At 51.2% G+C, this 26,326-nt stretch overlaps 3 protein-coding genes across 26 annotated transcripts in view; 1 reads left to right on the plus strand and 2 right to left on the minus strand.

The window, feature by feature from the left end:
* The window catches only part of Tp53bp1 (tumor protein p53 binding protein 1), a 91,293-nt gene extending 87,492 nt beyond the window's left edge, over window positions 1-3,801 (minus strand). For 3 of the 6 annotated variants that reach the window (XM_076929584.1, XM_076929580.1, XM_076929581.1), the window contains exon 1: window positions 3,722-3,737. The gene's annotated coding sequence lies outside the window, so the exon portion shown is untranslated. Of the gene's footprint in view, window positions 1-3,721 lie in introns of all 6 variants that reach the window. The other 3 variants (XM_076929578.1, XM_076929577.1, XM_076929585.1) reach the window with 3 other exon arrangements.
* On the plus strand, window positions 3,108-23,071 carry Map1a (microtubule associated protein 1A). 4 transcript variants are annotated; one of them, XM_034493837.2, is made up of 7 exons: window positions 3,108-3,374; window positions 4,223-4,324; window positions 12,133-12,215; window positions 12,441-12,581; window positions 12,801-20,982; window positions 21,140-21,360; window positions 21,565-23,071. In XM_034493837.2, exons 1-7 carry the CDS (start codon window positions 3,137-3,139, stop codon window positions 21,718-21,720), a joined length of 9,123 nt encoding a protein of 3,040 aa, XP_034349728.1. In that variant the 5' UTR covers window positions 3,108-3,136; the 3' UTR covers window positions 21,721-23,071. The 4 variants fall into 4 exon arrangements, with proteins under 4 accessions (XP_034349728.1, XP_076785690.1, XP_076785691.1 ...); XM_076929575.1 differs by having other exon boundaries at window positions 21,143-21,360; XM_076929576.1 differs by lacking the exon at window positions 4,223-4,324 and having other exon boundaries at window positions 3,119-3,374.
* A 1,108-nt stretch (window positions 23,072-24,179) lies between these two features.
* Window positions 24,180-26,326, minus strand: part of Ppip5k1 (diphosphoinositol pentakisphosphate kinase 1) — a 42,387-nt gene continuing 40,240 nt past the window's right edge. For 14 of the 16 annotated variants that reach the window (XM_076929587.1, XM_076929592.1, XM_076929589.1 and 11 more), the window contains one exon: window positions 24,180-26,103. In XM_076929587.1, the coding sequence (XP_076785702.1) occupies window positions 25,280-26,103 (824 nt within the window). In that variant the 3' untranslated portion in view covers window positions 24,180-25,279. The remainder of the gene's footprint in view (window positions 26,104-26,326) is intronic. The other 2 variants (XM_076929600.1, XM_076929601.1) reach the window with 1 other exon arrangement.

The following is a 26,326-nucleotide window of genomic DNA, read 5'->3' on the forward strand; positions in this document are numbered from 1 at the left end:
ATGTAGATCAAGCTGGTCTTGAATTAAGAGATCTACCTACTTTTGCTAGGATTAAAGGACTGCAACCACCACACACCAACAGATGGGCCTTTGAGTAACATACTTTTACTATACAACTTCTGACACAGCAGAATTTTAAACATGGACACAAAACAGGTAAAAACCTGTTACTTGGCCTTTGTTTATTCATTTTGCAAGACAGGGTCTGTTATGCAGCATGGGGTAGCCTCCAACGTGCTACTGCGTAACCAGAGATGAATTCCTTATCTTCCTGCTTCTAATTCCCAAGTTCGAGGCTAACAGACTCGTGCCACCACCCTGCTCTTCTTCATTCAGCTTTCTATGTCTTTCCCATGTGTTTCCAGTCATTATAAATTCTGGTGCACAGGGGCTGGATACTCAGTGGTTAGGAATGATTCTTGTCCTTGCAGAGGACCAGAGTTTGTCCCCAGCATCTACACTGGGCAGCCCATGACCTCCTGCAATACCAATTTTCTTTTAGCCCCCATGGCTACCCAAACCCAAACCCATGTGCTCATACACCACAGAGGCACAGATATACAAAAATAAATTAATCAATTAATTAAAATCTGACCAAGCATGTTGGAGCATGCCTTTAATTCAAGCACTTGGAAGGCAGAGACAGGTAAATCTCTGAGTTCAAGCCCAACCTAGTCTACATAGTAAGTTCCATTTCAGCCAGCCAGGGCTATATAGGGAGACCCTGTTTGAAAAGAGAAAAAAAAATCAGAAGCATACATACATACATATAAACACTCCAGTTTTCTTTACAAAGCCCTTTGTGCAAATATGTGTATAATTTAAGACTTAAAAATATTTTTTTGTTGTTGTTGATGGAGTTTTGCTTGTTTGACTTAGGACCTCACTATGTAGCCCAGTCTAGCCTTGACTTTAGCAATTCTCCTGCCTCATCCACTAAGGGATTAGTACACACACTCTACACTACATCCTGCTTTAAAATACTTTCTGGTACTGTAGTAATGGTAATGGAAACATTACCCAGAAGAGGATGATGAAGATATGCCTGGAGCCAATCTTGCTATGACCTTGTCTGCCTTTAGCAAAGGGACCACTAAGTAGGTATCCAGACCACACATGTGATTTTTTTTTTTTTTTACAGTCCGTATTTGCAGCTGTAATTACTAAGACTTGATTCTAGCAGAGTCTGAAATCAGACTCCTATTTCTGCCCCTACTATCTAACCTGTGTGTGATTCCTCCTGTACCATTTACAGCTATTGTCTAACCTCTGTTAGCCTTAATGGGAGCTGACTCTGTACTTAACCGATGCTGTCCCTTAGACAGAGACCCTCTGCTAGTTAAAAGGCTCTACAGTTGCTATGGAAACTGTCCCCTTGCTCTCCCCGAACTCCATTTTGACTTCCTGCCACATGTGCTACTCTTTATGATTGTAGTAAAGGCCTGCACATTTTTTCCACACCATTTTCCAGATTCAGGTCTGCAACTGGCAGTGTGTGGGAAGAGGCACCCTACCATCTGATGTCCTGAGAATACTGCTTTCTTGTCTCTGCTACAAAAGAGATTTTCATGGCATGTCCAAAGTATTTACAGTAGGGACTGGCTGGTTAGGTATGTTTCATGATAGGGCCAGGATTTCTGTGAGGTACTTAACAATCAGAACGTGGCTCACTGGTAGCCTTGTGGTATCAGCTATTATCACTTTCCTATCCTTGTAAGGAGTGGGATTTCATATGTGAGTACATGTGAGTGTAAGAGAACAACCTGGAGTGTTCCTCAGATACCCTTTACTTCTTTTTTTTTTTTTTTTTTTTTTTTTTTTTTGGTTTTTCGAGACAGGGTTTCTCTGTGTAGCCCTGGCTGTCCTGGAACTCACTCTGTAGACCAGGCTGGCCTCGAACTCAGAAATCCGCCTGCCTCTGCCTCCCAAGTGCTGGGATTAAAGGCGTGCGCCACCACCGCCCGGCACCCTTTACTTCTTTGTACTATAGATACCAGGGTCTTTCATTGGCCTAGCTGGCAAGAAAGCTTCCAGGGATTCACCATCTCTGGAATTGCCAAGGGCACACTACTGTGTGTGCCCTTTTTACGGTTCTGAGAATCTGAACTCATGCTTTCAAGGGGAGTATTTTACCAACTGAACCATCTCCGCAGCCTTTCTTCTCTTTTGCCATCTCCAAAGTGCAAGGTAAATCAAAGAAAAAGCAATTATAACTGGGGCCTAAACACAGGCCTTCTGTCTGACGCACACAACTGAATGACTCAGGGTAAGACCAGCTATAGTGGTGGAGACTCTTTGAAGAATGGAGAATTGGGGGTAAGGCAAGAGGAGGAGAGGGGAGGGAGAGAAAGGGATGGAGAGAAGGACAGGGAAAGATAGAGAATATTAATTCAGTTTTGTACAGTAATTACACGATCTCCTAAATTTATCCACTGTGTCGCATCACTAGTAGTTGGGAAGTCTTTTCTGGGTTTTACTCAAATCCTCCTTGCTGCAGTCTGAGCTCATTGCACTCAGCAAAGATGGAGACTAGCCAACCACTATCCTTGGAATAACTACTCTCCAGGGACTCAGGGTAGGAAGGTCATCCTGTCCCCCTCCAATACTGCGCAGCCTGCTTGACCACGCCCAGAGCTCGGGGCAAGGACAGGGAAACCCAGGTTGGTAACCTAGACCCTGGCAGGCAGCGAAGGGAAAAAAAAAAAAATTAGACAACGATAATAGCCAGATAGAGACCACAATAGAAACTCCAAGACGGCGAAGGGCAAGATGGCTCCCCAAGGTTCTGGAGAAGCTGCGGAACTGCCTCCCACACTGTGCCCAACGCAGACACAGCCTAACAAGATGTTGTTCTCGCGCGGAGGCTTTGGACTCCGCCTTCGGCTGGGTACCGCAGAACCCTTACCCAGGCTCAAGTCGGTGGGGGACACACTTGGTCAGGAAAACTGCAGGTGGACGACTGCAGCCACCACCCCATCGCGGTACAGGGACCGCATCCCGGCCCCGCCCCTGCGGCGCTTCAGCCCCGCCCCCAGACAGGCAGTGACCAATGAACGGCTCCTGCCTCCGGCCTTTAAGAACCGCGCGCACTCTCCCCGCAGCGGACGCAGCCAGCCTGCACTCCGCGGGAGTTTCCATGGCGACCGAGGCCGGGACCGCGCGGCCTGGCAGCGTTGCCATGGAGACAAGTAGGGAGCTAGGGCTCCAGAGCCTCGGTGCAACGCCGGCTCAGAACCCTACGGAGCCTCTTTGCGAGGCCGGTGCTGCGGCAGGGGCAGCGCGCTGGGACCTGCAGAAATACTCCTTGCTCATCGTGATCGGCGATATCGGTACAGAGAGTCAGCTGAGGGCCGTACGGGCCCACCTTGAACAAGGTGAGCGGCTCTCCTGGCTTTTACGCAGCACTCCATCCGTGTCTCCCCGCCATCTGCATTGGTCTCCCAGTGCACATTTCTGTCTCCTCCATCTCTATGTGCATTTCCCGAAACCTGCGACCCTGTCACCTGTATCTTCCATGAACGTGCCTCTGTCCCCTCGAGCCGCCAACATCTTGCTTGCCCATCCTTTCTGCATACCCCATTCTGTTCCGCAGTCTCCCGGAGCAGGAGGAGCTCCGTGCAGACCTTGGGGTCCCTCTGGTCACACCCCTTCCCCCCCCCCCAAACGTCTTGACCACGTATCCGAAAGTCCTCACCAGACCCTGAAAAGTCTATGTCCCTACCTTACAGTTTCTTCTTTAGGGGAAATTTTTGAACGCAGGGTACACATCTCAAATCTCTGAATGCTGGCAGCCAAGTTGAGAGAGTGACCTTCGTGGCTCTGCAGCTCACCTCCCTCAGCTGTGCCTGTGGTGCAGTGCTGCGGAGCCACCTGCGGGTGAAGCAAGGGATGGAGGTAAGGGAGGGGGCATAGGAAAATCTAGAATCGAATTTGGCAAGAGGGATCATTATGGAAACAGACCCTTATGGTGTTACTTCTACCATGACTGTTTTGCCTTGAAAAACAAAACAAAACAACAAGCTCATTTATTGGCAAATCCAATCTAAACTCTGCCCTTTGCCCTCAGGTTCCCACAAAGGGAAAAAGCAGGTACTAGCTATTCTCCTTAGAGGCATCACCTCCCTTTCCTCTCCCAGGAGCTTGACAGTGCTTTCTGCAGATGACTTTGCTTAGAACCCTCTTTTTTTTTTTTTTTTCTTTTTTTTTTCTTTTTCTTTTACAGGGATTCTCTCATGGAACATTGACTTATCATCCTTTGACTTGAACCAACAGTTGAGACTCTTCATTACCCGGCACCTAGCTCACTTCTCCTCAGAGGTCAAAGGTTAGGACTAGGGTTATTTGTTTCAGTCCTTTGGGTTCAGTATCCAGACCAGAACTGGCCTTGCGGGAGGTTTGGGTAGGCAAAACGGGAGGGACTTTTGATGGCTCCACAGCTATCCACGCATGCTGTGGATAATGCCCAGGACATGCTGCAACCATACACTATGATGGTAGAGCACAATTTTGTCATGAAGATTATGGTTTGTACACAGCAGTTGAGAAGCACTAAGAAAGTGATCAAAAACTCACAGGCAAAACCTTTTTCCTCTGCATTCCCTCTCAGCACACCCCAGCTTCCCTGCTCCCCTTTATAAACATCCCAGAATGCCTCATTCACCTTCGCAGACCCTTATTTCTCACAGCCCACCTGACAGGATTCGTTTTTTGTTTCCTCTGGGCTTAGCCTGCAGATCTTCAGAGCAGAGCAGAAGGCTGCCACCAAAGGCTGATCAGATCAGCACCCTGGGATCCAGGCTGGGACAGAGGTCTCCTGGATTTGTGAAGCTTGGTTCTGAGATCAGGTCTGATGGGTGGGAGAACTAGTCTAGAAATGTGAGATAAGGGTTTAATTAGCATTCTACTGCAGGTGTCTATGGAGAAAATTAGGAAAGTCCTACATCCCTTGATAAAGGTGTTGGGCATCTGGCCATATTATTGTAAATGTTAACACACCAATCAATGTAACTTTCTTAAAAAAAAAAAAACACAACAACAACAAAACAGGATCTTACTATATAGTTCACATGTAGGCTAGGATGGTATCAAACTTGCCTCTACCTCCTGAGTACTAGAATTTTAGGTATGCACCACTGCACTTGCTTTCCTGTAGTTTTATAGGATGTGAATTCCATGTACTCAATAGTCACAGCTATCAAATAACAGACGTCACATGTTACTAACTCTCAACAGTCCAGCACAGCAGACAGTCACCTCTTTCTGCCCCGCCAGTCTGGTCATTTCCTTATCAGTGAGTTTTCACGAGCTGCTGTGGAAGAGTTGGAGAAGATGAGGTCGATATAGCTAAAGCTCGTTTACACTCAGACTGTGTGCAGCAGCTTAAAAACCGTGAAGCTGGCATCTTCCTGGTAGGACTGGCTTCCTGCGAAACTAGCCACTTGCTCCTCAGAGATTACCTTATTTTGACAATGACCCATGTCATGACATCCTCCACGATCCCCTATGACCAAAAGACAGTTTTGCCACTTGACACTCCTAGAAGCAAAGCTGAATAAAGGGATGGCAGGGGGCTCAACTGAGTACTGACGTTTGGATGTTACGTCCTGTTAGGGATTCACCCTGGATTCTCTAGCCTCTCATCTTTTTGGCCATAGAGACTTTGAGTACTGTAAGAAATGGACGGAACTTGAGACAAAGTCCTTAGCTGTTCTTTGGATTAAGATGAAGGGAATGCTTGGACAGAGGTTTGCAGGGAGTCATATTCTCAGAAGCAGGCACTGGAATAGAAACACCCACTGATGTCCTCAATCAGTTTTGCTACGGTGTCCTCAAGGGGCTTGGGAGCCATCTACTCAAGATGCTAACTTACTTTTAGCATATAGATTTTGTTTTAGGTTTAGACATTGCCATGGTGGCCTCTGTTCCTGGAGAACAGTAGAGAATTTCTTGGGGGGAGGGGACACAGTTTTAGGTAGCCACAGCCACAGCCCATCCCTGCTAGCTTTTCTTTCAGCTGTCCCTGAACACAATCTGCCCAAAGCAGCTGCAGCCACTGCCTCCTTCTTTAGCCTCCTTTGAGTGAATAGGTTAAGGTAACCGAGAGCTGGGGTGAACTGAAGGTCTCATGGTTTGACCTTTCTGGCCTACTTCATAGGATAGACCACTGTGGCCAGAATAATGAAGGAACAAAATATGTCTTACAATGATAGGAAGAGTGTGATTATTCCTAGGCCTACCCCATCAACATTTATAGTCCCCCACACACACACATACAGAAAAGAAGGGGCCCTCATATAGTCAGTGGCCCAGCTCCTTCTACTGGTCAAGTCTGGTAAAAAAAAAAAAAAATCTTAAAGGTTAGAGATTTGGGGCCTTCCTTTATAGCTCCCACTCCTCCCTCCAGATCCCTGAAGCTTCTACTCATTTTTAACATAGCCTTAGAAAAACATAGGGCAATTGACAATTGTACTTAAGGTCTGGAGTGCAGCCCACCTAACATGCAGAAGGCCCCAGATCCATAGTGGGGTTAGGGAATGGAGGGCACACATACTGACGCATCACTACTGAGTTTCAATAAAACTGAGACATCCCCTGTCGAGCTCCCATAGGGAAGGGAGGATTGATGTTCTAAGACTAACACGTATGGGCTAGCCTAGTGTGGTGGCGCAGGCCCATAATCCCAGCACTTGGGAAGTAGAGGCATAGGAGCATCCTTAGCTACACAAGCAAAAGTCCACGACCAGCCTGGGCTACCCAAGACCCTGGAGAGCTGGAAAGAGGTGAGAGGGATAGAGAGAAGAAAGCTGAAGAATTCCTTTGAGTCCTTCTGCCTGACTCCATGCTACATGCATGTGCTCAGAGGATCCTGAATTAGAGGTTTACATTGTTATCTGAAATGGGAAGTCAGAGAGAAATGAACAGAAGATAAGCCTCATTCTGTAAGCATCTCCAGTTTTGGTTTGGCCTGAGAACTTAGGGTATCCCAGTACTAATCTAGACTGAGATTCTGATTTAGGATAATTCTGAAACCTTCCACAACAAGAGAAAGATGCTTGTGCATTGCAAGGTTAGGATTCTAGGCAGAAAGAGGAACTTTTTCTTCAGATGAGGTCAGTCCTTGGGGGGGTGGTGGCACTGATAATATGCACTCCCTAGTCCAGAAGCAAGCACTGAGATTGTTTAACTGATCATACAGTGGCATGGTTCAGAAAAGTAGCATCGGGTGTGAAATCAGGGGCTGCTCAGACCTCCTCTCTTCTTTGGCATCTCACCATTTCAGTACATGAGAGGAATTAAGGGCTCACTGTCACAAGTGGTCGCTTAGAGATGGGGAGAGAAGGAGACCAACTGTGACTTGGAATCCCGTCCAAGGTGTGCTATGGGGGTGTATGGCTGAGAACAAGGGTGGGCTCTGATCTCAGTTGGAAGATGGTATTTTGTTCTCAATCCCAAAGTCTATTAAAGTCGCACCCCTCACCCCCTTCACCCCAAACACTGAGAGAGATCCCTAAAAAGCAGAGAGGAGACAGGAGGCTGGAGGCAGGGTGAAATAAGGGCGATGACAGTGCAGAAGGTAGGGTACTCCATGATGCTCAGGACTGAGCTGGTTTACATTGTGTATGTCTGCCCGCTGATGGCCTCTCCTATTCAAATGCGGATATGGCATGTTGCTACTTTGCATCCTAGATCCCAAGAAGGGTTCTTCTCCCTCTGTTTGCCCTGTCTCTCCCCCTCCCACCCCCCCCCAGTACTGGTGACTCAGCTACTTCTCTCCTCTGGCTGTAGCTAATGCAGGGTGGGGGGTGTTGAGAGCAGAGACTATTTTGGCTCCTCTGACCTTCAAAAGCAGCCTTTGGCAGCCTGGAGCAGGGGTGGGGCTGGAGCAGGGGTGGGGCTGGGGCTGGGGCTAGCTAGTGAGTGGGCGGAAGGAGCTGACCCCACCCAGGAAGGGTTCCAGAGGAGAGGACAGGATGTAAGAGTTTAAATCTCACCGGGCCCCAGCTCTCCAGACCTTTCCTTTGAATCCTGGAGCATTTAGCTGAGGTGAAGACAGAGGCTGAGACTGAGGGCACAAGGTCAATGTAAGACTGTTCAAGATCAAGTAAGACAAGTAGGGAGAAGAGGAGAGGAGGAGCAACTGGGACCCAAACACCCTACTGAGTCATTATAAGATCATTTCTGATCCAAAGAGTACTTTATGTTAGACTGGTCTCTAGTGAGAAAGCTTTGCTCGAGCCTGGGCTCCCTGCGATGATCCTCACCAGGCTTGGTTCTCCTTAACTTGTTCAATGAAAGACAGAAACCTCCCTTACCCTCCCTTTACTGCCTCCTGACAGCCAGCACTCAGAAGCAACTCGTGTGGGTGCTCTGGCAGCCATGCTGGTTAGCACAGACCTGCATGAAGCTCCCAGGATCCCTGTGCCCCACCCCAGTGGGGGACTGCTCCAGACCGGCACACTACCCTCCAATGTAAAATGTCCTCCCCAGTTCCACATTGCTGCGGTTCAGGGTTCAGCTCATCATGTCACTCACTACCCTCACACTGCTCCCTTACATTTATGGCCCCCCAGCCTCTTTGTCTCAGGCTCTTGCAGTGTCTGAAGGTCACTCTCTGGGTCCATCTGAGGGGAGAGGCAGCAGATGGTTTCTAAGAGGAAGGGGGAGGGCCCATGCAGCTCTTGCCTCCTAGAGCTGGCTCTTTGCCCCGGTTGTGTGGGGCTTTGGTCCTTTGGTTGATGCTAAGAGAGTATTTCTTTACTAAACAGGATTTGGGGAGAAGGCCCTGAGAGCTGCAGGAGGTCACTCTGGCTCTTTGAACTGCTAGAGAACCCCTTAGCTTCCTCCCCTTCCCAGTAGCTAAGCAGAGGCACCAGAACATTGACACTATGAAGGCCAAGAAATAGTTAAGTCTCTAGTGCCTCGTCACAGACCAGCCCCTCTTCCCCGCCCTGGCACCGCCCTCCCCGTCAAGCAGCCCCCCCTCACTCCCACCCCTAGTGCCGCAGACTCTTCCCTGAAGCTGCCGGCTAAGGCTAAGGCCGGAGCCGATGCCTCCATGAGGGGCGCCCTCCCACACCCCAGGGTAAGAGCCTAACCAAAGGGCACAGCACGGCAGAAGGATGGGATGCTGTGATAGATAAGGAGCTGGGATGGGGATATCTGGTACCTTGTAAATCTGATGCATCTGGACCTGGGCTAGCCTGGTAGGAAGGCAGCCTGGGATTGAGGGAGAAAGGAGGTGAACATTACTGACTTAGGGTTCAGCCTAGATCCACAGCCAGTGGAACCAACAGGGGCTGTGACAGTCCACCCCTGTACTAGGTGGGGGTGGGGAGGGACCATCAGCTGAGAGGCAGCAATAGAGGGTGGTGCCACTGGCTTTGCCTGGCAGCTAGGGCATAGGAGGAATTTGGGGGCTATGTCTTTAAGGAAAAACAGAAGAATCTGAGAGGAGGGGGGAAGTTACCTACTAGGAGGGTCCTTGGGTTATCAGCTACTATATTGTTCAACTGCTCCCTATTCTGGGGTGAGTGTGGCAGCGAGTTTTTGCCAAGTAAGGGAAGGGGTGACACTCTGGAAGGGAAAGGAGGAATGGGTCACTAAGACGTGGCATGTGCCTCCTCATAGGCTAGCTGGTTTGTTTTCAGCTGCCCGCACCCCATTCCCTGTGGCTAGCTTGAGCCTGGGGCTCTAAGCCCCCCTTTGTGGCCTCTCTGAGAGCTCTGGCTCTTCAGCAGCTGCCCTGCATTCTCGGTCCTGTCAACCCCATGGGTCCCGTCTCGGCCCCACCCTCACCTCATCTGTGCTTTCCTTCCCAAGATGGGGACTCTTCAACAGAGAATCCAGTTTCTTGTCCCTCTCTATATGCACCCCCATCTCTACCCCCAACCCCCATGCAGAGGCAGCCAAGAAAATGACTTGTCATGCTGGGGTGGGGGGTGGAGGCGGAGCTGGAGGCTGAGCTCAGCGCGCACACTCACACACTGCGGCAAACTGCAGCTGCCTGAACACACACCCCCCCCCCCTTCTGCCTCACTGCAGAGACACCTGCCCTCCTGCCCACTCAGCTTCACACCCGAAGCCCACCCCCAACCACAGCACTGGCTATGAGAAGCGCCCCAATCGCTTAAGTCTTCTGCAAAGATAAAGTGGGGGGGGGGGGGGGGGAGCAGTTCCCTTCATCAGAAGAGCTGGGGAGCAGAAAAGAGAAACCAGGCTTTCTCCCAGGCTGAGGAGGGATCAGAGATATAATGGACTAGCTGCCCAGAAGTGGGGCTGGGGGTCTTGTGTCAGGAACAGAAGTGGGATAAAGGTCTTGTGAGGATACATGAAGCTGCTGGAGTAGAGATGGTAGCTGGAGAGGACATGTCTTTCTGTTCTACCTAGATTGAAAGTGTGACCTTGTTTGTGATGGGGAGTCCTGGCTCTCCTAAATCTGAACTATTTAAGACTGGCAAAGGATGTTGAGAGCCCTAGCTGCTTAAGCCCTACTCCTGCCTGCCTCTGACCTCAAAGTATCCCTCCATTCCTAAGTCATAGATGAGGACCCTTGGACTTCTCTTGGGCCCAACATGCCTTGCATAGGATTTAAGTCTCCTACACCCCCATCTTCCCCAGAGCTGTATTTGTAGGCCTCTGCCTGGTCACTGGCATCAAGGCTTTTCCTCTAAACAAAGGCCCTGGCCCCAGTCACCCTTGTCCCAGCCTCAGAAAGAAAAGGGAGTTGGAGTCACAGAAGAGGGCTCCAGGGAACAGACTCTGAGCCTCCCCTCCCCAGTATCCTCCAGCTGCCTCTAAGGTTAACCCTAATGTAACTGCTACTGTGTTGGAAGTGGAAGATGGGAAGGCAGGAGCCTGGAAGCATCTGTCTCACCCATCGAGTTCTTCACTTACACTGCTTAGTGTTTTGTGTGAATCCAGAGAGGATTCAGGGTGTCATCTTTTCCCCCCTCCCCCTCCTAAGCAATACCTTGACTCTCCTTCCTTGTTTGTTTTTGTTTTTGTTTTTTGTTTTTGTTTTTTTGTTTTGTTTTGTTTGGTTAGGTTTTTTTTTTTTTTTTTTTTTTTTTGGAATAGAATTTTCTATGTGGCTTTGGCTGTCCTGGAACTTAACTGGCCTTAAATTTACAGAACCCCACCAGTCTTTGTCTCCCGATTAAAAGGTGTATGCCACCATGCCCAGCTTGCTACTGTTTTTATTTTTGTAGTGTGTGTGTGTGCATGCTTGTATAGGTAGGTCAGAAGACAGCTTGCAGGAGTCAGTTCTCTTTGTACTTCCAGTCCTAGGATGCTTGGCAGAGAGCATCACTGGCTCTGTTTCTTGTTTTGGACCAACCCAACTTTCTGTACTCACAGGCTGAGGCAAGGAATGGATCACAGGGGATGATGAGTTCTGCAGTGAGCTAGGTGTCCCTAAGGCCTGGGCACATGAGTGAAGGAAACATGGGAGAGGGATCTGTGAAATACTTGGGAACACAGTATGCATGGCTCTGACGGAAGGTTTGACAGAGTCAGAAAACAAAATAGCATGTTAGAATCCTCTGTGCACTCCAAGAATCCACTTGCCACATATCTCCATAATCTTCTTGAACAGGGATTCTCTCCTTGGATAGGGGACTTGGGGTGGAAAGAATGGGGAATCTATAGAGACAGAAGTTCCTATCTCCTTACTACTGACCAAGGGCAAAGGCAGAGAAAGCTCGGTAAAGACCGACATCCCCGGAGCCCTCCCTCCAGCTTAGTTTTCGCCGGCCCCCACCCCAATCCCCAGGCAGCACCAGGAACTTAGTGCTCCAGAGGGACAAAAAGCTTCTTGTCAACAGGGCAGTCTGGGGCTGAAGTTCTAGGCAAAAGGGCGGGGACTGGGCAGCAGAGGGTGTGGCAGAAGAAGGAGGGGAGTAGTAGCAGTCTGCTACTGTTGGGGAGAGGAGGGAGAAGCCCTGAAAAGGGAGGGTTGGAGGGAGGCAGTTCCTAGGCCTTCCTTAGTGTTAGCCTAGACGGCAGGCAGGGTCTGAAGTTAACTCGGACTCTGTTTCCCCTGTACCCCACTTTCCTCCCCTGCCACTCACAGTACTTCTCATTTTAAGTCAATACCTACTGATTTCAGTACAAATGCCTACATCTCTCCTTCAGGCCAGAGGACCCTCTGCCACCAGAGTGAAATCCTCGAGACCATCGTCCTAGTCAACCCCAGCTCAGACAGTGTCAGCTCAGAGGTAAGGCCAGTGCCAACCCTTGCTTGTTCTGAGTGCTGTGACCTAACTCTTTGCAGCGCCTCTATATCTCGGGCCACCATCTGAACTGACTTGTGATCCTTAGCCCCACTCTGGGGAATAAGGAGTGAGGAACATGTCCTTTTCCTACTGAAGGGGGTGGGGCAGGGATTTCCAGTGCCTTTCCCTGGGTGCCTTTACCTGTGCCCTCTCTGCCCTCCATTTCAGGTTCATCATCTTCTTAGCAGCCCATCAGCTCACAAACTCCTTATCTTAAGTGGACAAACTTTAGAACCTGAGGGAGACCTTATCCTACAGAGTGGTACCTACTCGTATCAAAACTTTGTCCAGGTCCTTCACAAACCTGAGGTGAGTTCCCTGATGAGTGTCTTGGAAGAAGGGGCCAGGGGCCAGGATTTAAGTTGTGGGGAGAAAGGCCAGGAAGGGGAAATCTTAAATAAAACTATCAGGAAGCCTGACAGGAGGTAGGCATTTACCTCAGAAACAGGTAAAGAATAGGGGACTGAATCTGAGTCCGACTAAGATAACCCCGATGATTTGATCAGCTTCTCTCTCCTGTTCCTCTAGATTGCCCAGTTGCTTAGCAATAGAGACCCTGGGATCCAGGCCTTCCTCACTGTTTCCTGCTTAGGGGAGGGTGACTGGAGCCACCTGGGACTGTCTAGTTCCCAAGAGACCTTGCACCTCCGGCTAAATCCTGAGCCTGTGCTACCCACCATGGATGGTGTGGCCGAGTTCTCCGAGTATGTCTCTGAGACTGTGGATGTGCCGTCCCCCTTTGACCTGCTTGAACCCCCCACCTCAGGAGGCTTCCTCAAACTCTCCAAACCTTGCTGCTACATCTTCCCTGGTGGCCGTGGGGACTCTGCTCTCTTTGCTGTCAATGGCTTTAACATCCTGGTGGACGGTGGTTCGGATCGCAAGTCCTGCTTCTGGAAGCTGGTACGGCACCTGGACCGCATCGACTCTGTGCTGCTCACACACATTGGGGCTGACAATCTGCCGGGCATCAACGGGCTCCTCCAGCGCAAAGTGGCAGAGCTAGAGGAGGAGCAGTCCCAGGGCTCCAGCAGCTACAGCGACTGGGTGAAGAACCTCATCTCCCCTGAGCTTGGAGTTGTGTTCTTCAATGTACCTGAGAAGCTCCGGCTGCCCGATGCCTCCCGCAAGGCCAAGCGTAGCATTGAAGAGGCCTGCCTCACTCTTCAGCACCTAAACCGCCTAGGCATCCAAGCCGAGCCTCTGTATCGTGTGGTCAGTAACACCATCGAGCCGCTGACCCTCTTCCACAAAATGGGTGTAGGTAGGCTGGACATGTATGTCCTCAACCCTGTCAAGGACAGTAAAGAGATGCAGTTTCTCATGCAGAAGTGGGCAGGCAATAGTAAAGCCAAGACAGGCATTGTACTGGCCAATGGGAAGGAAGCAGAGATCTCTGTCCCCTACCTGACCTCCATCACTGCTCTGGTGGTATGGCTCCCAGCCAACCCTACTGAGAAGATTGTGCGTGTGCTTTTCCCAGGAAATGCTCCCCAGAACAAGATCTTAGAGGGCTTGGAAAAGCTTCGGCACCTGGACTTCCTGCGCTACCCTGTGGCAACACAGAAGGACCTGGCTGCTGGGGCCGTGCCTGCCAACTTGAAACCCAGCAAAATCAAACATCGGGCTGACAGCAAGGAGAGCCTCAAGGCTGCTCCCAAGACAGCAGTGAGCAAGCTGGCCAAACGGGAGGAAGTGTTAGAAGAGGGAGCCAAGGAGGCCCGCTCAGAGCTGGCCAAGGAGTTAGCCAAGTCAGAAAAGAAAGCAAAAGAACCGTCCGAGAAGCCCCCTGAAAAACCCTCCAAGCCAGAGAGGGTGAGGACAGAGTCCAGTGAAGCACTGAAGGCTGAGAAGAGGAAGCTGATCAAGGATAAAGTAGGCAAGAAGCACCTGAAGGAGAAGATTTCAAAGCTGGAGGAGAAAAGGGACAAGGAGAAAAAGGAGATCAAGAAGGAAAGGAAGGAACTCAAGAAGGAGGAAGGAAGGAAGGAAGAGAAAAAGGATGCCAAGAAGGATGAAAAGAGGAAAGACACCAAACCCGAGGTAAAGAAATTCTCTAAGCCAGACCTGAAGCCTTTTACCCCTGAGGTCCGGAAGACCCTCTACAAAGCCAAGGCCCCTGGAAGGATCAAGGTGGACAAAGGCCGAGCCGCCCGTGGAGAAAAGGAGTTGTCTTCTGAGCCCCGGACACCCCCAGCCCAGAAGGGGGCTGCACCACCTCCAGCTGTCAGTGGGCACAGAGAGTTGGCCTTGTCCTCTCCAGAGGACCTCACACAGGACTTTGAGGAGTTGAAGCGTGAGGAGAGAGGTTTGCTGGCTGAACAAAGGGACACAGGACTGGGTGAGAAACCACTCCCTGCAGATGCCACAGAGCAGGGACACCCAAGCACATCCATCCAGGCGACCCAACCCTCTGGCCCAGTGCTGGAGCAAGAACATGTGGAAAGGGAGAAAGAGGTCATCCCAGACTTTCCTGAGGATAAAGGAAGCAAGGACAGAGGCCCAGACTCAGGTGCTGAGGTAGCGAAAGAGAAAGAAACCTGGGAGGAAAGGAAGCAAAGAGAGGCAGAGTTGACTGCAGAGAACACTGCTGCCAGGGAGGAGAGCGAACCTGAGGTAAAGGAGGATGTTATAGAAAAGGCTGAGTTAGAAGAAATGGAGGAGGTTCACCCTTCAGATGAGGAAGAGGAAGAGACAAAGGCTGAGAGTTTTTATCAAAAACATATGCAGGAAGCCTTAAAGGTAATCCCAAAGAGCAGAGAGGCTCTTGGCAGCCGGGAATTGGGATTCCAGGCTAAGGCACCTGAGAAGGAGGCGGCATCATTCCTAAGCAGCCTGGCCACACCTGCGGGAGCCACTGAGCATGTCTCTTACATCCAGGATGAGACAATCCCTGGCTACTCAGAGACTGAGCAGACTATTTCAGATGAAGAGATCCATGATGAGCCAGATGAACGCCCAGCCCCACCCAGATTTCCTACAAGTACCTATGACCTTTCTGGGCCTGAAGGTCCTGGCCCCTTTGAAGCCAGCCAGTCTGCAGATAGTGCTGTTCCAGCCACCTCGAGCAAAACTTACGGGGCACCTGAGACTGAACTCACCTACCCTCCCAACATGGTCGCTGCCCCTCTGGCTGAAGAGGAACATGTGTCCTCAGCCACATCAATCACTGAGTGTGACAAACTCTCTTCCTTTGCCACATCAGTGGCTGAGGACCAATCTGTGGCTTCACTCACAGCTCCCCAGACGGAGGAGACAGGCAAGAGCTCCCTGTTGCTTGACACTGTCACAAGTATCCCCTCTTCCCGCACTGAAGCCACTCAAGGCTTGGACTATGTGCCATCAGCTGGCACCATCTCACCCACCTCTTCCCTGGAAGAAGACAAGGGCTTCAAGTCACCACCCTGTGAGGATTTCTCTGTGACTGGGGAGTCGGAGAAGAAAGGAGAGGCTGTGGGGAGAGGCTTGACGGGGGAGAAGACTGTGGGAAAGGAAGAAAAAAACGTAATGGCGACTGAGAAACTGTCCAGTCAGTATGCTGCTGTGTTTGGTGCCCCTGGACATGCCTTGCATCCTGGGGAACCAGCCCTCGGAGAAGTGGAGGAACGGTGCCTCAGCCCAGATGACAGCACGGTGAAAATGGCGTCTCCTCCACCATCTGGCCCACCTAGTGCTGCCCACACACCCTTTCATCAGTCACCAGTAGAAGAAAAGTCTGAGCCTCAAGACTTTCAGGAAGATTCCTGGGGAGACACAAAGCATACTCCAGGTGTGAGCAAGGAAGATGCTGACGAGCAGACAGTTAAGGCAGGGCCTGAGGAGGACATATCAGAAGAGGGGAAAGTACCTCTTTCCAGGAGCCCCCAAGCCCAGGACATAGCTGTGAGCATCGTTGGGGGTCAGACTGGCTGTACTATTCAACTGTTGCCAGAACAAGACAAAGCAATAGTGTTTGAGACTGGAGAGGCAGGTTCAGTTCTCAGAGCAGGAAACCTTTCCAGAGAAGTGAGGACAGCACTTGAAGAACCCACAGAACCTCAGAAAGATGAAGTACTTCGGTTTACTGATCAAAGCCTTTCCCCTGAAGATGCAGAGTCCCTGTCTGTCCTCAGTGTGGTCTCTCCAGACACTGCCAAACAAGAAGCCACCCCCAGGTCTCCCTGTAGCCTGAAAGCGCAGCAGCTACACAAAGACCTTTGGCCAATGGTGTCCCCAGAAGACACCCAGTCACTTTCTTTCTCAGAAGAGAGTCCTAGCAAGGAGACCTCTCTGGATATCTCTTCTAAGCAGCTCTCTCCAGAAAGCCTTGGCACCCTCCAGTTTGGAGAATTAAGCCTAGGAAAGGAAGAAAAGAGGCCTCTGATGAAGGTGGAGGACACCTCTTGCCACCTAGCTCCTGTGTCTATTCCAGAGCCCCACACATCCACAGTGTCACCGCTCACAGCTGAGGCTGCTGGAGAGGCAGATCTCACAGATGAGAGCCCTGCTGGAAATTTAGCTGGCAGTTCTTTCTCTCACTCTGCCCTGCCAGGTGATAGGAAACACTCACCTGGGGAGATCACAGGCCCTGGTGGACACTTTATGACCTCTGATAGCTCCCTCACCAAGAGTCCTGAGTCTCTGTCAAGTCCCGCCATGGAGGACCTTGCCATAGAGTGGGAAGGTAAAGCTCCAGGGTTGAAAGACAGAACCACTGAGCAGAAGGAGAAAGAACTCGAGCTAAAGAGTGAAACCCCACAGCCGAAGGACCAGATTCTGCCGGAGAAGGTCGCTGTTGTCGAGCAGGACTCGGTCATGCATCAGAAAGATGAGGCTCTGGATGAGGAGAGCAGGCCTGGAGGACAGCAGGGCAAGACTTCAGAACAGAGGGACAGAGGCTTGGACAAAAAAGACACGGCTGTAGAGCTGGACGAGGGCCCAGAACCCAAAGACAAAGACTTAGATCAGGAGGACCAGGGCCCAGCAGAGAAGGACAAGGCCTCAGAACAAAGGGACACAGCCCCGCAACAGACTCAGACCACTGAATCAAGAGACAGAGCACAAGAGCACAGAGATTTAGAACAAAAGGACAAGCATTTAGAGCTGAGAGATAAGACTCCTGAAGAGAAAGATAGAGTGTTGGTACAGGAAGACAGGGCTCCAGAGCACAGCATCCCCGAGCCAACACAGACAGACAGAGCTCTAGAACACAGAAGAAAGGCTGATGATAAAGAACAGAAGGATGAGGCCCCAGAAGAGAAAGAACAGGCTTTAGAACAAAAAGACTGGGCCCTAGGAAAGGAGGGTGTTGCCTTGGACCAAAACAACAGGTCTGCTGAACATAAAGATGGGGCCCTAAAAGAGGACAAAACTCAGGGGCAGAAGAGCTCTTTCCTGGAAGACAAAGCCACAACACCAAAACAGATGGTCCTTGACCAAAAGTCTCCAGAAAAGGCCAAGGGTGTGGAGCAGCAGGATGGAGCTGTCCTGGAGAAGACCAGAGCTTTGGGACTGGAAGAGAGCCCAGCAGAGGAGGGCAAGGCTCGAGAGCAGGAAGAGAAATACTGGAAGGAGCAGGATGTGGTCCAGGGATGGCGAGAAACATCTCCAACCAGAGGAGAGCCAGTGGGAGGCCAGAAAGAGCCTGTTCCAGCCTGGGAGGGCAAGTCTCCTGAGCAAGAAGTCAGGTATTGGAGGGACAGAGACATAACCCTACAGCAGGATGCATACTGGAGGGAGCTAAGCAGTGAGAGGAAGGTCTGGTTCCCCCATGAGCTGGATGGCCAAGGAGCCCGTCCACGGTACTCTGAGGAACGTGAAAGTACTTTTCTTGATGAGGGGCCAGATGAACAAGAAATAACCCCACTGCAGCACACTCCCCGGAGTCCCTGGACCTCAGATTTCAAGGATTTCCCGGAGCCCCTGCCACAGAAGGGGCTGGAAGTAGAGCGCTGGCTTGCTGAGTCACCAGTTGGCCTGCCACCAGAGGAAGAGGACAAACTGACTCGCTCTCCCTTTGAGATCATCTCCCCTCCAGCATCCCCACCTGAGATGACTGGACAGAGCGTTTCTTCTGCCCCAGCACAAGAAAGCCCTGTCCCAGACACTAAGTCTACACCACCCACGAGGAATGAAGCTACCACCCCTTCATGGCTAGCTGAGATCCCACCATGGGTACCTAAGGACAGGCCCCTGCCTCCTGCACCCCTCTCTCCAGCTCCAGCTCCCCCGACACCTGCCCCAGAGCCACATACTCCTGTGCCCTTCTCCTGGGGCATAGCTGAATATGACAGTGTGGTGGCTGCGGTGCAGGAGGGGGCAGCTGAGTTGGAAGGTGGCCCATACTCCCCCTTAGGGAAGGACTATCGCAAAGCTGAAGGGGAAAGGGAAGGAGAGGGTGAGGCTGGAGCTCCTGACAGCAGCTCCTTCAGTTCAAAGCTCCCAGAGGCTGGCGAGAGCCACATCACCAGGGATACTGAGCAGACTGAGCCAGAGCAGAGAGAGCCCACACCCTATCCCGACGAGAGAAGCTTTCAGTATGCAGACATCTATGAACAGATGATGCTTACTGGGCTTGGCCCTGCTTGCCCCACCAGGGAGCCTCCACTGGGGGCATCCGGGGACTGGCCCCCACACCTCTCAACCAAGGAGGAGGCTGCTGGCCACAATACATCTGCAGAGAAGGAGCCTTCCTCCCCTGTCTCACCCCCAAATCTCCAATCTGACACTCCAACTTTTAGCTATGCAGCTCTGGCAGGACCCACTGTACCTCCCAGGCAAGAACCTGAGCTAGGGCCCAACTTGGAGCCCAGCTTCACCCCTCCCGCAGTGCCCCCTCGTGCCCCTATCTCCCTGAGCAAAGACCCGAGTCCCCCTCTTAATGGAAGCACTATGAGCAGTAGCCCAGACAGGAGGACCCCATCCTCAAAAGAGTTGGGCCGAGGTCATTGGGATGATGGTACTAATGACTCAGACCTGGAGAAGGGGGCTTGTGAACAGCCCGAGAAAGAGACCCAGTCCCCAAGTCCCCATCACCCCATGCCTGTGGGCCACCCCTCACTGTGGCCTGAAACTGAGGCACACAGCAGCCTTTCTTCAGACTCACACCTAGGGCCTGTCCGACCAAGTCTGGACTTCCCTGCTTCAGCCTTTGGCTTCTCCTCTTTGCAGCCTGCTCCCCCTCAGCTGCCCTCTCCAGCTGAACCCCGTTCTGCACCCTGTGGCTCACTTGCCTTCTCTGGGGACAGAGCTCTGGCCCTGGTTCCAGGAACTCCAACCAGAACCCGACATGATGAGTACCTGGAAGTGACCAAGGCACCCAGCCTAGATTCCTCACTGCCCCAACTCCCTTCACCCAGCTCTCCTGGGGCCCCTCTTCTCTCCAATCTGCCCCGACCTGCCTCGCCAGCCTTGTCTGAAGGGTCTTCTTCTGAGGCTACCACTCCTGTGATTTCAAGTGTGGCTGAACGCTTCCCTCTAGGTCTAGAGGCGGCTGAACAGAGTGCTGGAGAATTGGGCCCAGGAAAAGAGCCAGCTGCCCACAGCCTCTGGGACCTCACTCCTCTGAGCCCAGCTCCCTTAGCTTCACTGGACTTGGCTCCAGCTCCAGCCCCAGCCCCAGCTCCAGCTCCAGCTCCAGCTCCAGCTCCAGCTCCAGCTCCAGCTCCAAGCCTGCCTGGAGACTTGGGTGATGGTACCCTGCCCTGCCGCCTGGAGTGCTCAGGGGAACTCACCAAGAAGCCAAGCCCCTTCCTGAGCCACTCTGGAGATCATGAGGCCAATGGTCCAGGAGAAACCAGCCTTAATCCCCCAGGGTTTGCCACAGCCACGGTAGAAAAAGAAGAGGCTGAAGCGGGTCACGCTTGGGAACGAGGGTCCTGGCCTGAAGGAGCTGAAAGGAGCTCTAGGCCCGATACACTTCTCTCATCTGAGCAGCCACTGGGTCCTGGGAAAAGCTCCGGGGGCCCACCCTGCAGTCTTTCTTCTGAAGTCGAGGCTGGACCTCAGGGATGTGCTACAGATCCCCGTCCTCACTGCGGGGAGCTTTCCCCCTCATTCCTGAACCCTCCTCTGCCCCCATCCACAGATGACAGTGACCTTTCAACGGAAGAAGCTCGGCTGGCAGGAAAAGGAGGGCGGCGCCGGGCAGGGAGGCCAGGGGCCACGGGAGGTCCATGCCCTATGGCTGATGAGACACCCCCCACATCAGTCAGCGACTCAGGCTCCTCACAGTCAGATTCTGATGTCCCACCAGAAACTGAGGAGTGTCCATCCATCACAGCTGAGGCAGCCCTTGACTCAGATGAAGATGGGGACTTCTTGCCTGTGGACAAAGCTGGGGGAGTTAGTGGAACTCACCACCCCAGACCTGGCCATGACCCACCCCCAGCCCCCCTACCAGACCCCCGCCCATCCCCTCCTCGACCAGATGTTTGCATGGCTGACCCTGAGGGCCTCAGCTCAGAGTCTGGGAGGGTTGAGAGACTACGAGAAAAGGTGCAGGGGCGGCCTGGGCGTAGGGCCCCTGGCCGGGCCAAGCCTGCATCTCCTGCTCGGCGTCTGGATATTCGGGGAAAACGGTCACCTACTCCTGGCAAAGGGCCTACAGATCGAACATCCCGGGCCCTACCCCGACCACGGAGCACTCCAAGTCAGGTCACCTCAGCAGAAGAAAAGGATAGTCACAGCCCCATGTCCAAAGGCTTAGTCAATGGCCTCAAGGCAGGATCCAGTGAGTATATCAGGAAAGCGGGAGACACTGTGGGTTGGAGTAGGTGTGGGCTAGTAAGGGCTCCAGCTGTTCAAGCAAGAGGGGAGGTGACCAAGTTTTGGTTTTTGTTTGTTTTGTTTTGTTATTATTTTTACAATACATTCTGCTTTCTCTACAGCAGCCCTGGGCTCCAAGGGTGGTTCTGGCGCTCCAGTGTATGTGGATCTTGCCTATATTCCAAATCACTGCAGCGGCAAGACTGCAGATCAGGACTTCTTCCGCCGAGTGCGTGCATCCTACTATGTGGTCAGTGGAAATGACCCTGCCAATGGCGAGCCAAGCCGGGCTGTTCTGGATGCCCTGCTGGAAGGCAAGGCCCAGTGGGGGGAGAACCTTCAGGTGAGTAGCAAGAGACACAAAGTCAGAATCTGGTCAAAGCTCTGTCAGAGGCCAACAGTAGGACACAGCCCCTAGTCACAAAAAGACAGGGTCCTTGGAGCTCCCTTTGTATGGGGAGCAGGAATGTTTGAGACGCCCAGTTTGCCTTCTCCCTCATCTGTCTCTACTCCAGATTCTCACTCAGGCGTGTTTTCTTCCTCGTAGGTGACTCTGATTCCCACTCACGACACGGAGGTGACTCGTGAGTGGTATCAGCAAACACATGAGCAGCAGCAGCAACTGAACGTCCTGGTCCTGGCTAGCAGCAGCACGGTGGTGATGCAGGACGAGTCCTTTCCAGCCTGCAAGATTGAGTTCTGAGTGACCCACGCTCCCTTCCCCACGGATCCACTCCTACAGTTCATTTAGAGAATGGCTACTGCTGAGTCCTCTGGGGTTGAGGGAAGTAGAGCTGGGCAGGGACCTTGTCCTGTTATGAGGACTTGGGCTAAGTGGGAGGTCCTGTCCTTCCCCTCATCTCTTCCTGGGGGTTTCAAAACCAAAGGCAATTGGGGGGGGATACAAAATTATGAAAGGTAATTTCATCTGATGCCTGAAACCCCTAGAGTAATTCCCTCTCCTAGCACTGCCAAATGCTGGTCTTGGGTGAGGATGGGTTTCAGACAGCACACTCCTCCCCATGGAGGAAGAGTAACACCCTCTCCTCCAGAACCTCATTATTTATTTGGCATTCCAGAAAGGATTGCCGATAATTTATATGATGCAGGGAAGGCCACTTTTAGTAAGGAGCCAGAGCTGTGTCCTTTCTTCCATCTCCCATGCCCTAGCCACCAGGGTCTGGGCTCCGTAGGGACCTGGGGACATGTGGCTGCTATGCTGTCTCATTGCTTCCCTAAATATCTGAATGTCTCAACTCAAAACTTGAAGCTCTTTAGACCAAGAACCAGGGAGAGGAAAAACGGAGCTCATCTCTCAGCCCCTGCTTCAGACCATTTATAGCCTCAGGCTGTGCCCAGACCAGGCTACCTGGGCAGCGCAAAGGGCAAGGAGAGCCCCAACCCCAGTTGTTCCAAGCGCCCCAATCACTTAGTCTTCACCTATCCCAGTCCAATAAGCCTCATTCCTTCTCATCCCCTGCTTGGCTTCTCTGCATGTGGTCATCTGCTATGGCCTGGTGTGTAACGGGTTAAAAAAAAAAGCCACTGCCTGACATCCACATCCACTTTAGCCATGTGTGACTCCCCCAACATTCCAATCCTCTATCATCCTGCAGCTGAAATGGGAACGCTGGCTGCCTCTCTAAACCTAAACTCTTGGATAGAGTTTCTGGGAGATGGAGGCTGGACTAGAGAACTGGGGGAGGGGGGAGGGGAGGGAGAGGGGGAAGGAAGAGAGGAAGCTGAGCTATATAGCTTACCTCCTCCAGAGTGAAGACAGGCTGAGAAGTCTACTACAGGACAGGACCTCGCCCCAAGCAAGTCAGTGAGCAGCCCGACCAGACCCTGCTGGACTGAGAAACTCAGCCGCTGACAGTCCCCGGGGCTTGCCTTCTTTGCCAAGCCAATGGGAAACCAAAAGGAGCTCACCTCCTGTTCTTCCTAGCTCCCCTACCTGCCGCTGTGCTCTGCTCCTCCCCACATGTCCCTGCTACAATTCCCAGCTGCTGTAACAGAGCCACCTCCACCTCTAACAATAAACCGAGTTCATTGCAGATATGTATGTAGTGCTGCTGAGGTTTTCCCAGACTCCTCCATCCAGTAGGCTGTCCTGGTTTCCATCCCTGTTTCAGTTAGCATGTATCTTGGAAGACTCTTGATTATTCAAGCCCATTCTAGGACCCAGTAGAGCCAGCATGTGTGAGAGAAGGAAGAGATGTGAGAAACATCATCTCTGAAGAGGAGTAGGGTATGATGGTGCATACCTGTGAGCTTAACACTCAGGGTAGAGGTAGGAGAATCAAGAGTCTGAGGGCAGCCTGAGCTATAGCAAGTTTTGGGCCAGCCTGAGCTACATAGTGAGTATGTCCTTGTCTAAAAAAACAAAACAAAACAACAACAAAACCAAGGGACTGGAGAGATAATTCAGTGGTTAACACTGGCTGCTCTTCCAGAGGACTCACATGGCAGCTTGCATCTCTCTACATCTCCAGTCCCAGTGGTTCCAACCACCCTTTTTTGGCCCCGATTGGCACCAGGTATGCATGCAGTTTACAGACTTATATGCAGGCAAAACATCCATACACATAAAATAAAAATAAATAAAAATTTAAGCAAGAAACAAGTAAAAACAATTGAAAATAGTCTGAAATGTGGGAGTCTGCAGCAGGAACATAAACATTTGGGTTAGGGTGTGTGCTCTGCATTTTATGGGGTCAAAAGCAGTCCCTGTATTTCCTCAGAAAACTCTGAACCTTTTCACTTACTGCCCATTGGATGAAAGCTACATTTAACCCTTTATAGTCCTGGTTATGTCATGAGTGGTCAGGTTATAAATGTGTATATAGAAAAGGGACCTTCTAGTCATCCATGTCCAGAGCTTTCCTCATGTAAAGATGTCGATGAAGCAGAGACCAGGCATTGCCTCTTCATGTCAGCTCCCCTGACTCATACTCCGAGGCACTAAAGTGAGGCATTAGAGGCAGCTTCTCAGGAGCTGCCCAACACTCTGCTCATTAAAAACACTTGGGATGGTAGACTGACCACTCCAGAGACTCTTTCTAAGCCAATCCCTGCTCATCTGCAGTAGTCTTTGACTGGTTCAGTCATGGACACAATTGGCTTACACATTCATTACTGAGTTCACAAAGGCGCCACACCCCCTTGTTCTCATTGTTTTGTATTTATTGAGCACTCGTCATGTTCCGGCCCCCCCAACTCCAATGACTGTATTACTTACGCCCACTCCCATCCCTAGATCTTTGGGAAAAGCTTCATAATCACATATGGTCATAAAGACACATGATATATAAGGACAAACCTCTTGGGGACCCTGGAGTGTTTGATCTTTGGCCAGTCTGTCCCTGGCAAACTACAGAAATATATATGTTTATATATATAGATATATATATTAAATCTTTGCTCATGTCTATACAACATTGATCTCTGCTAATTGTTTAAAATACAACTTGATTCTCTCATTACAGCATCTTCTAAGCCCAATAGCCCCACAACAAAAGGAGGCCTGGCTTCATAGATTGATGCAAATCTCCCAGAGCATTCTAAGTAGTCCCTCTGAAGTTGCATGGCAATCTACTATCTATTTTCCTCTACAGCTGTGTCCACAGGAACAGGACTAGGCACGGGGAGCACTTGGCAATTACATGGAAAGACCCAGAAGCTCAATCTAAACCATGAGTGGGCATGACAAATGTTTTTAAGAATGGAACTCTATTTTCCAGACATTTTAGGTGGTTCCCCTGAGCTAGCCTGTATTAGTGGAAGGTAAGAGTTTCCTTGAATGCACATACAGACTGAGGGTACCTTAAAAAGTTGTGAATATTTCAGTCAACAAGTAGAGACCCTGCCACCTTCCCATGTTATATTTGCTGTCCCCTCAACAAGGTATCTTCAGAAGTTAAGTGGCATTTCCTTCAACAATCTGATTTCCCACTCCATGACTAAGTGAAGACCAACAACTTCTCTGAACATAAATGGCTCCTCCTTAGGCGTAAGTTCTGGCAGAAGTATGCTTCATGCCATAAGGCCTACTTCCTCAGACACTGCTGGTGTGAGCCCACACCTTGCTTGGGGCTCTTTCTGTGTGTTAGCCAACAGAAAGCCTGCTGGCTCAAACAGCTGGTAGAGTGGGACACCAATGACAAGATGACTAGTCACATGTTGCTGGTGGAAGGAAGGGGTGAGTGCTGGTCATGGGCCAGAGACTGGCTTTCAGTGTTTACATCACTAGACAGATGTTGAACTTAGGAGATATCCTCATTAGGCAGCTCATCAACCACCTCAGACTCCTGATCAATCTCCTCAGAGACCTCCTGAGCCTGCAGATCAGTCTCCTCAGAGAGCTCTTGGGATGGTTTGTCAGCCTCAGGGATGTCTTTAGATAACTCGTTGATGGTAGGGGCCTTCTGAGCCAGCATGTCAACCTTCACAGGGAACTCCTGGCATGGGTCTGCGGGGATCTCTTGGGTTGGCCTGCCAATTTCCATAAGGGTTTCCTGGGCCGTGCTACCAACGCTTACAGGGAATCCATGGACCATCTTGCCCAGCTCTACTGAGACTTCCTGGCATAGTTGGTTACTCTCCTCAGGGTTGTCTTGACAAAGCTGGCAAATTTCCTCATAAACTTTCTGAGACAGCTGGCTGGCCTGGCATGGCTGGCATGTGTTGGTAATAGTGTCATGGTTCTGCAGCAACAGCTGGCTCATGTCAGGGACCTCCTGGTTAGGCTGGCCAATCTCAAGGATGTCATGGCATGGCTGGATGATGTCTGGGACCTCCTGGCATGTCTGGCTGACCTCGGTAACATCCTGGCTTCCAGGAGGGCAGATTTCCACAGGGAGCTCTTGAGGGGATTGAGTTGGCTCAGCAAGTTCTTGCTGTCTTTCTATGTGGAACTCTGGTGTTCCATCTCCAGGAGTCTCTTGGAGCAATCCAAGGTCTTGCTTTTCTTCAGTCATATGTGTATTTACAGAGGACTGATCACTGAAGCCAAAATGTGAGTTTCCTTCCACTGCAGTAGGAGAGGAAGGGCCAGCACTGGACACGGTGCTGGAAGGCCCGCTGCTGTCTGTAAAGCAAAGTTAGGAGGTCAAGTCAAACGAGCTGCAAGAGGAGGCTCTACCCATGTGTGTACATTAAACGAGCTGCAAGAGGAGGCTCCACCCATGTGTGCACATTAAACGAGCTGCAAGAGGAGGCTCCACCCATGTGTGCACATTAAACGCTAGAGTAAATGAGCTTTGCTGCTCATGTTTTGGAGAAAAGGGTCTGGATTCTTCCAGATGTGGCAG

The sequence above is a fragment of the Arvicanthis niloticus genome, chromosome 2 (assembly GCF_011762505.2).
Source record: "Arvicanthis niloticus isolate mArvNil1 chromosome 2, mArvNil1.pat.X, whole genome shotgun sequence".
In the NCBI taxonomy this organism is placed as follows: domain Eukaryota; kingdom Metazoa; phylum Chordata; class Mammalia; order Rodentia; family Muridae; genus Arvicanthis; species Arvicanthis niloticus.

Bases quoted from the DNA above. Each gene is read 5' to 3' on its own strand.
- Map1a (XM_034493837.2), top strand. From the start codon at position 3,137: ATGGCGACCGAGGCCGGGACCGCGCGGCCTGGCAGCGTTGCCATGGAG. The intron at 3,375-4,222 runs GTGAGCGGCTCT...TTTCTTTTACAG, and splicing joins ACGGGCCCACCTTGAACAAG to GGATTCTCTCATGGAACATT. The intron at 12,216-12,440 runs GTAAGGCCAGTG...CCTCCATTTCAG, and splicing joins CAGACAGTGTCAGCTCAGAG to GTTCATCATCTTCTTAGCAG.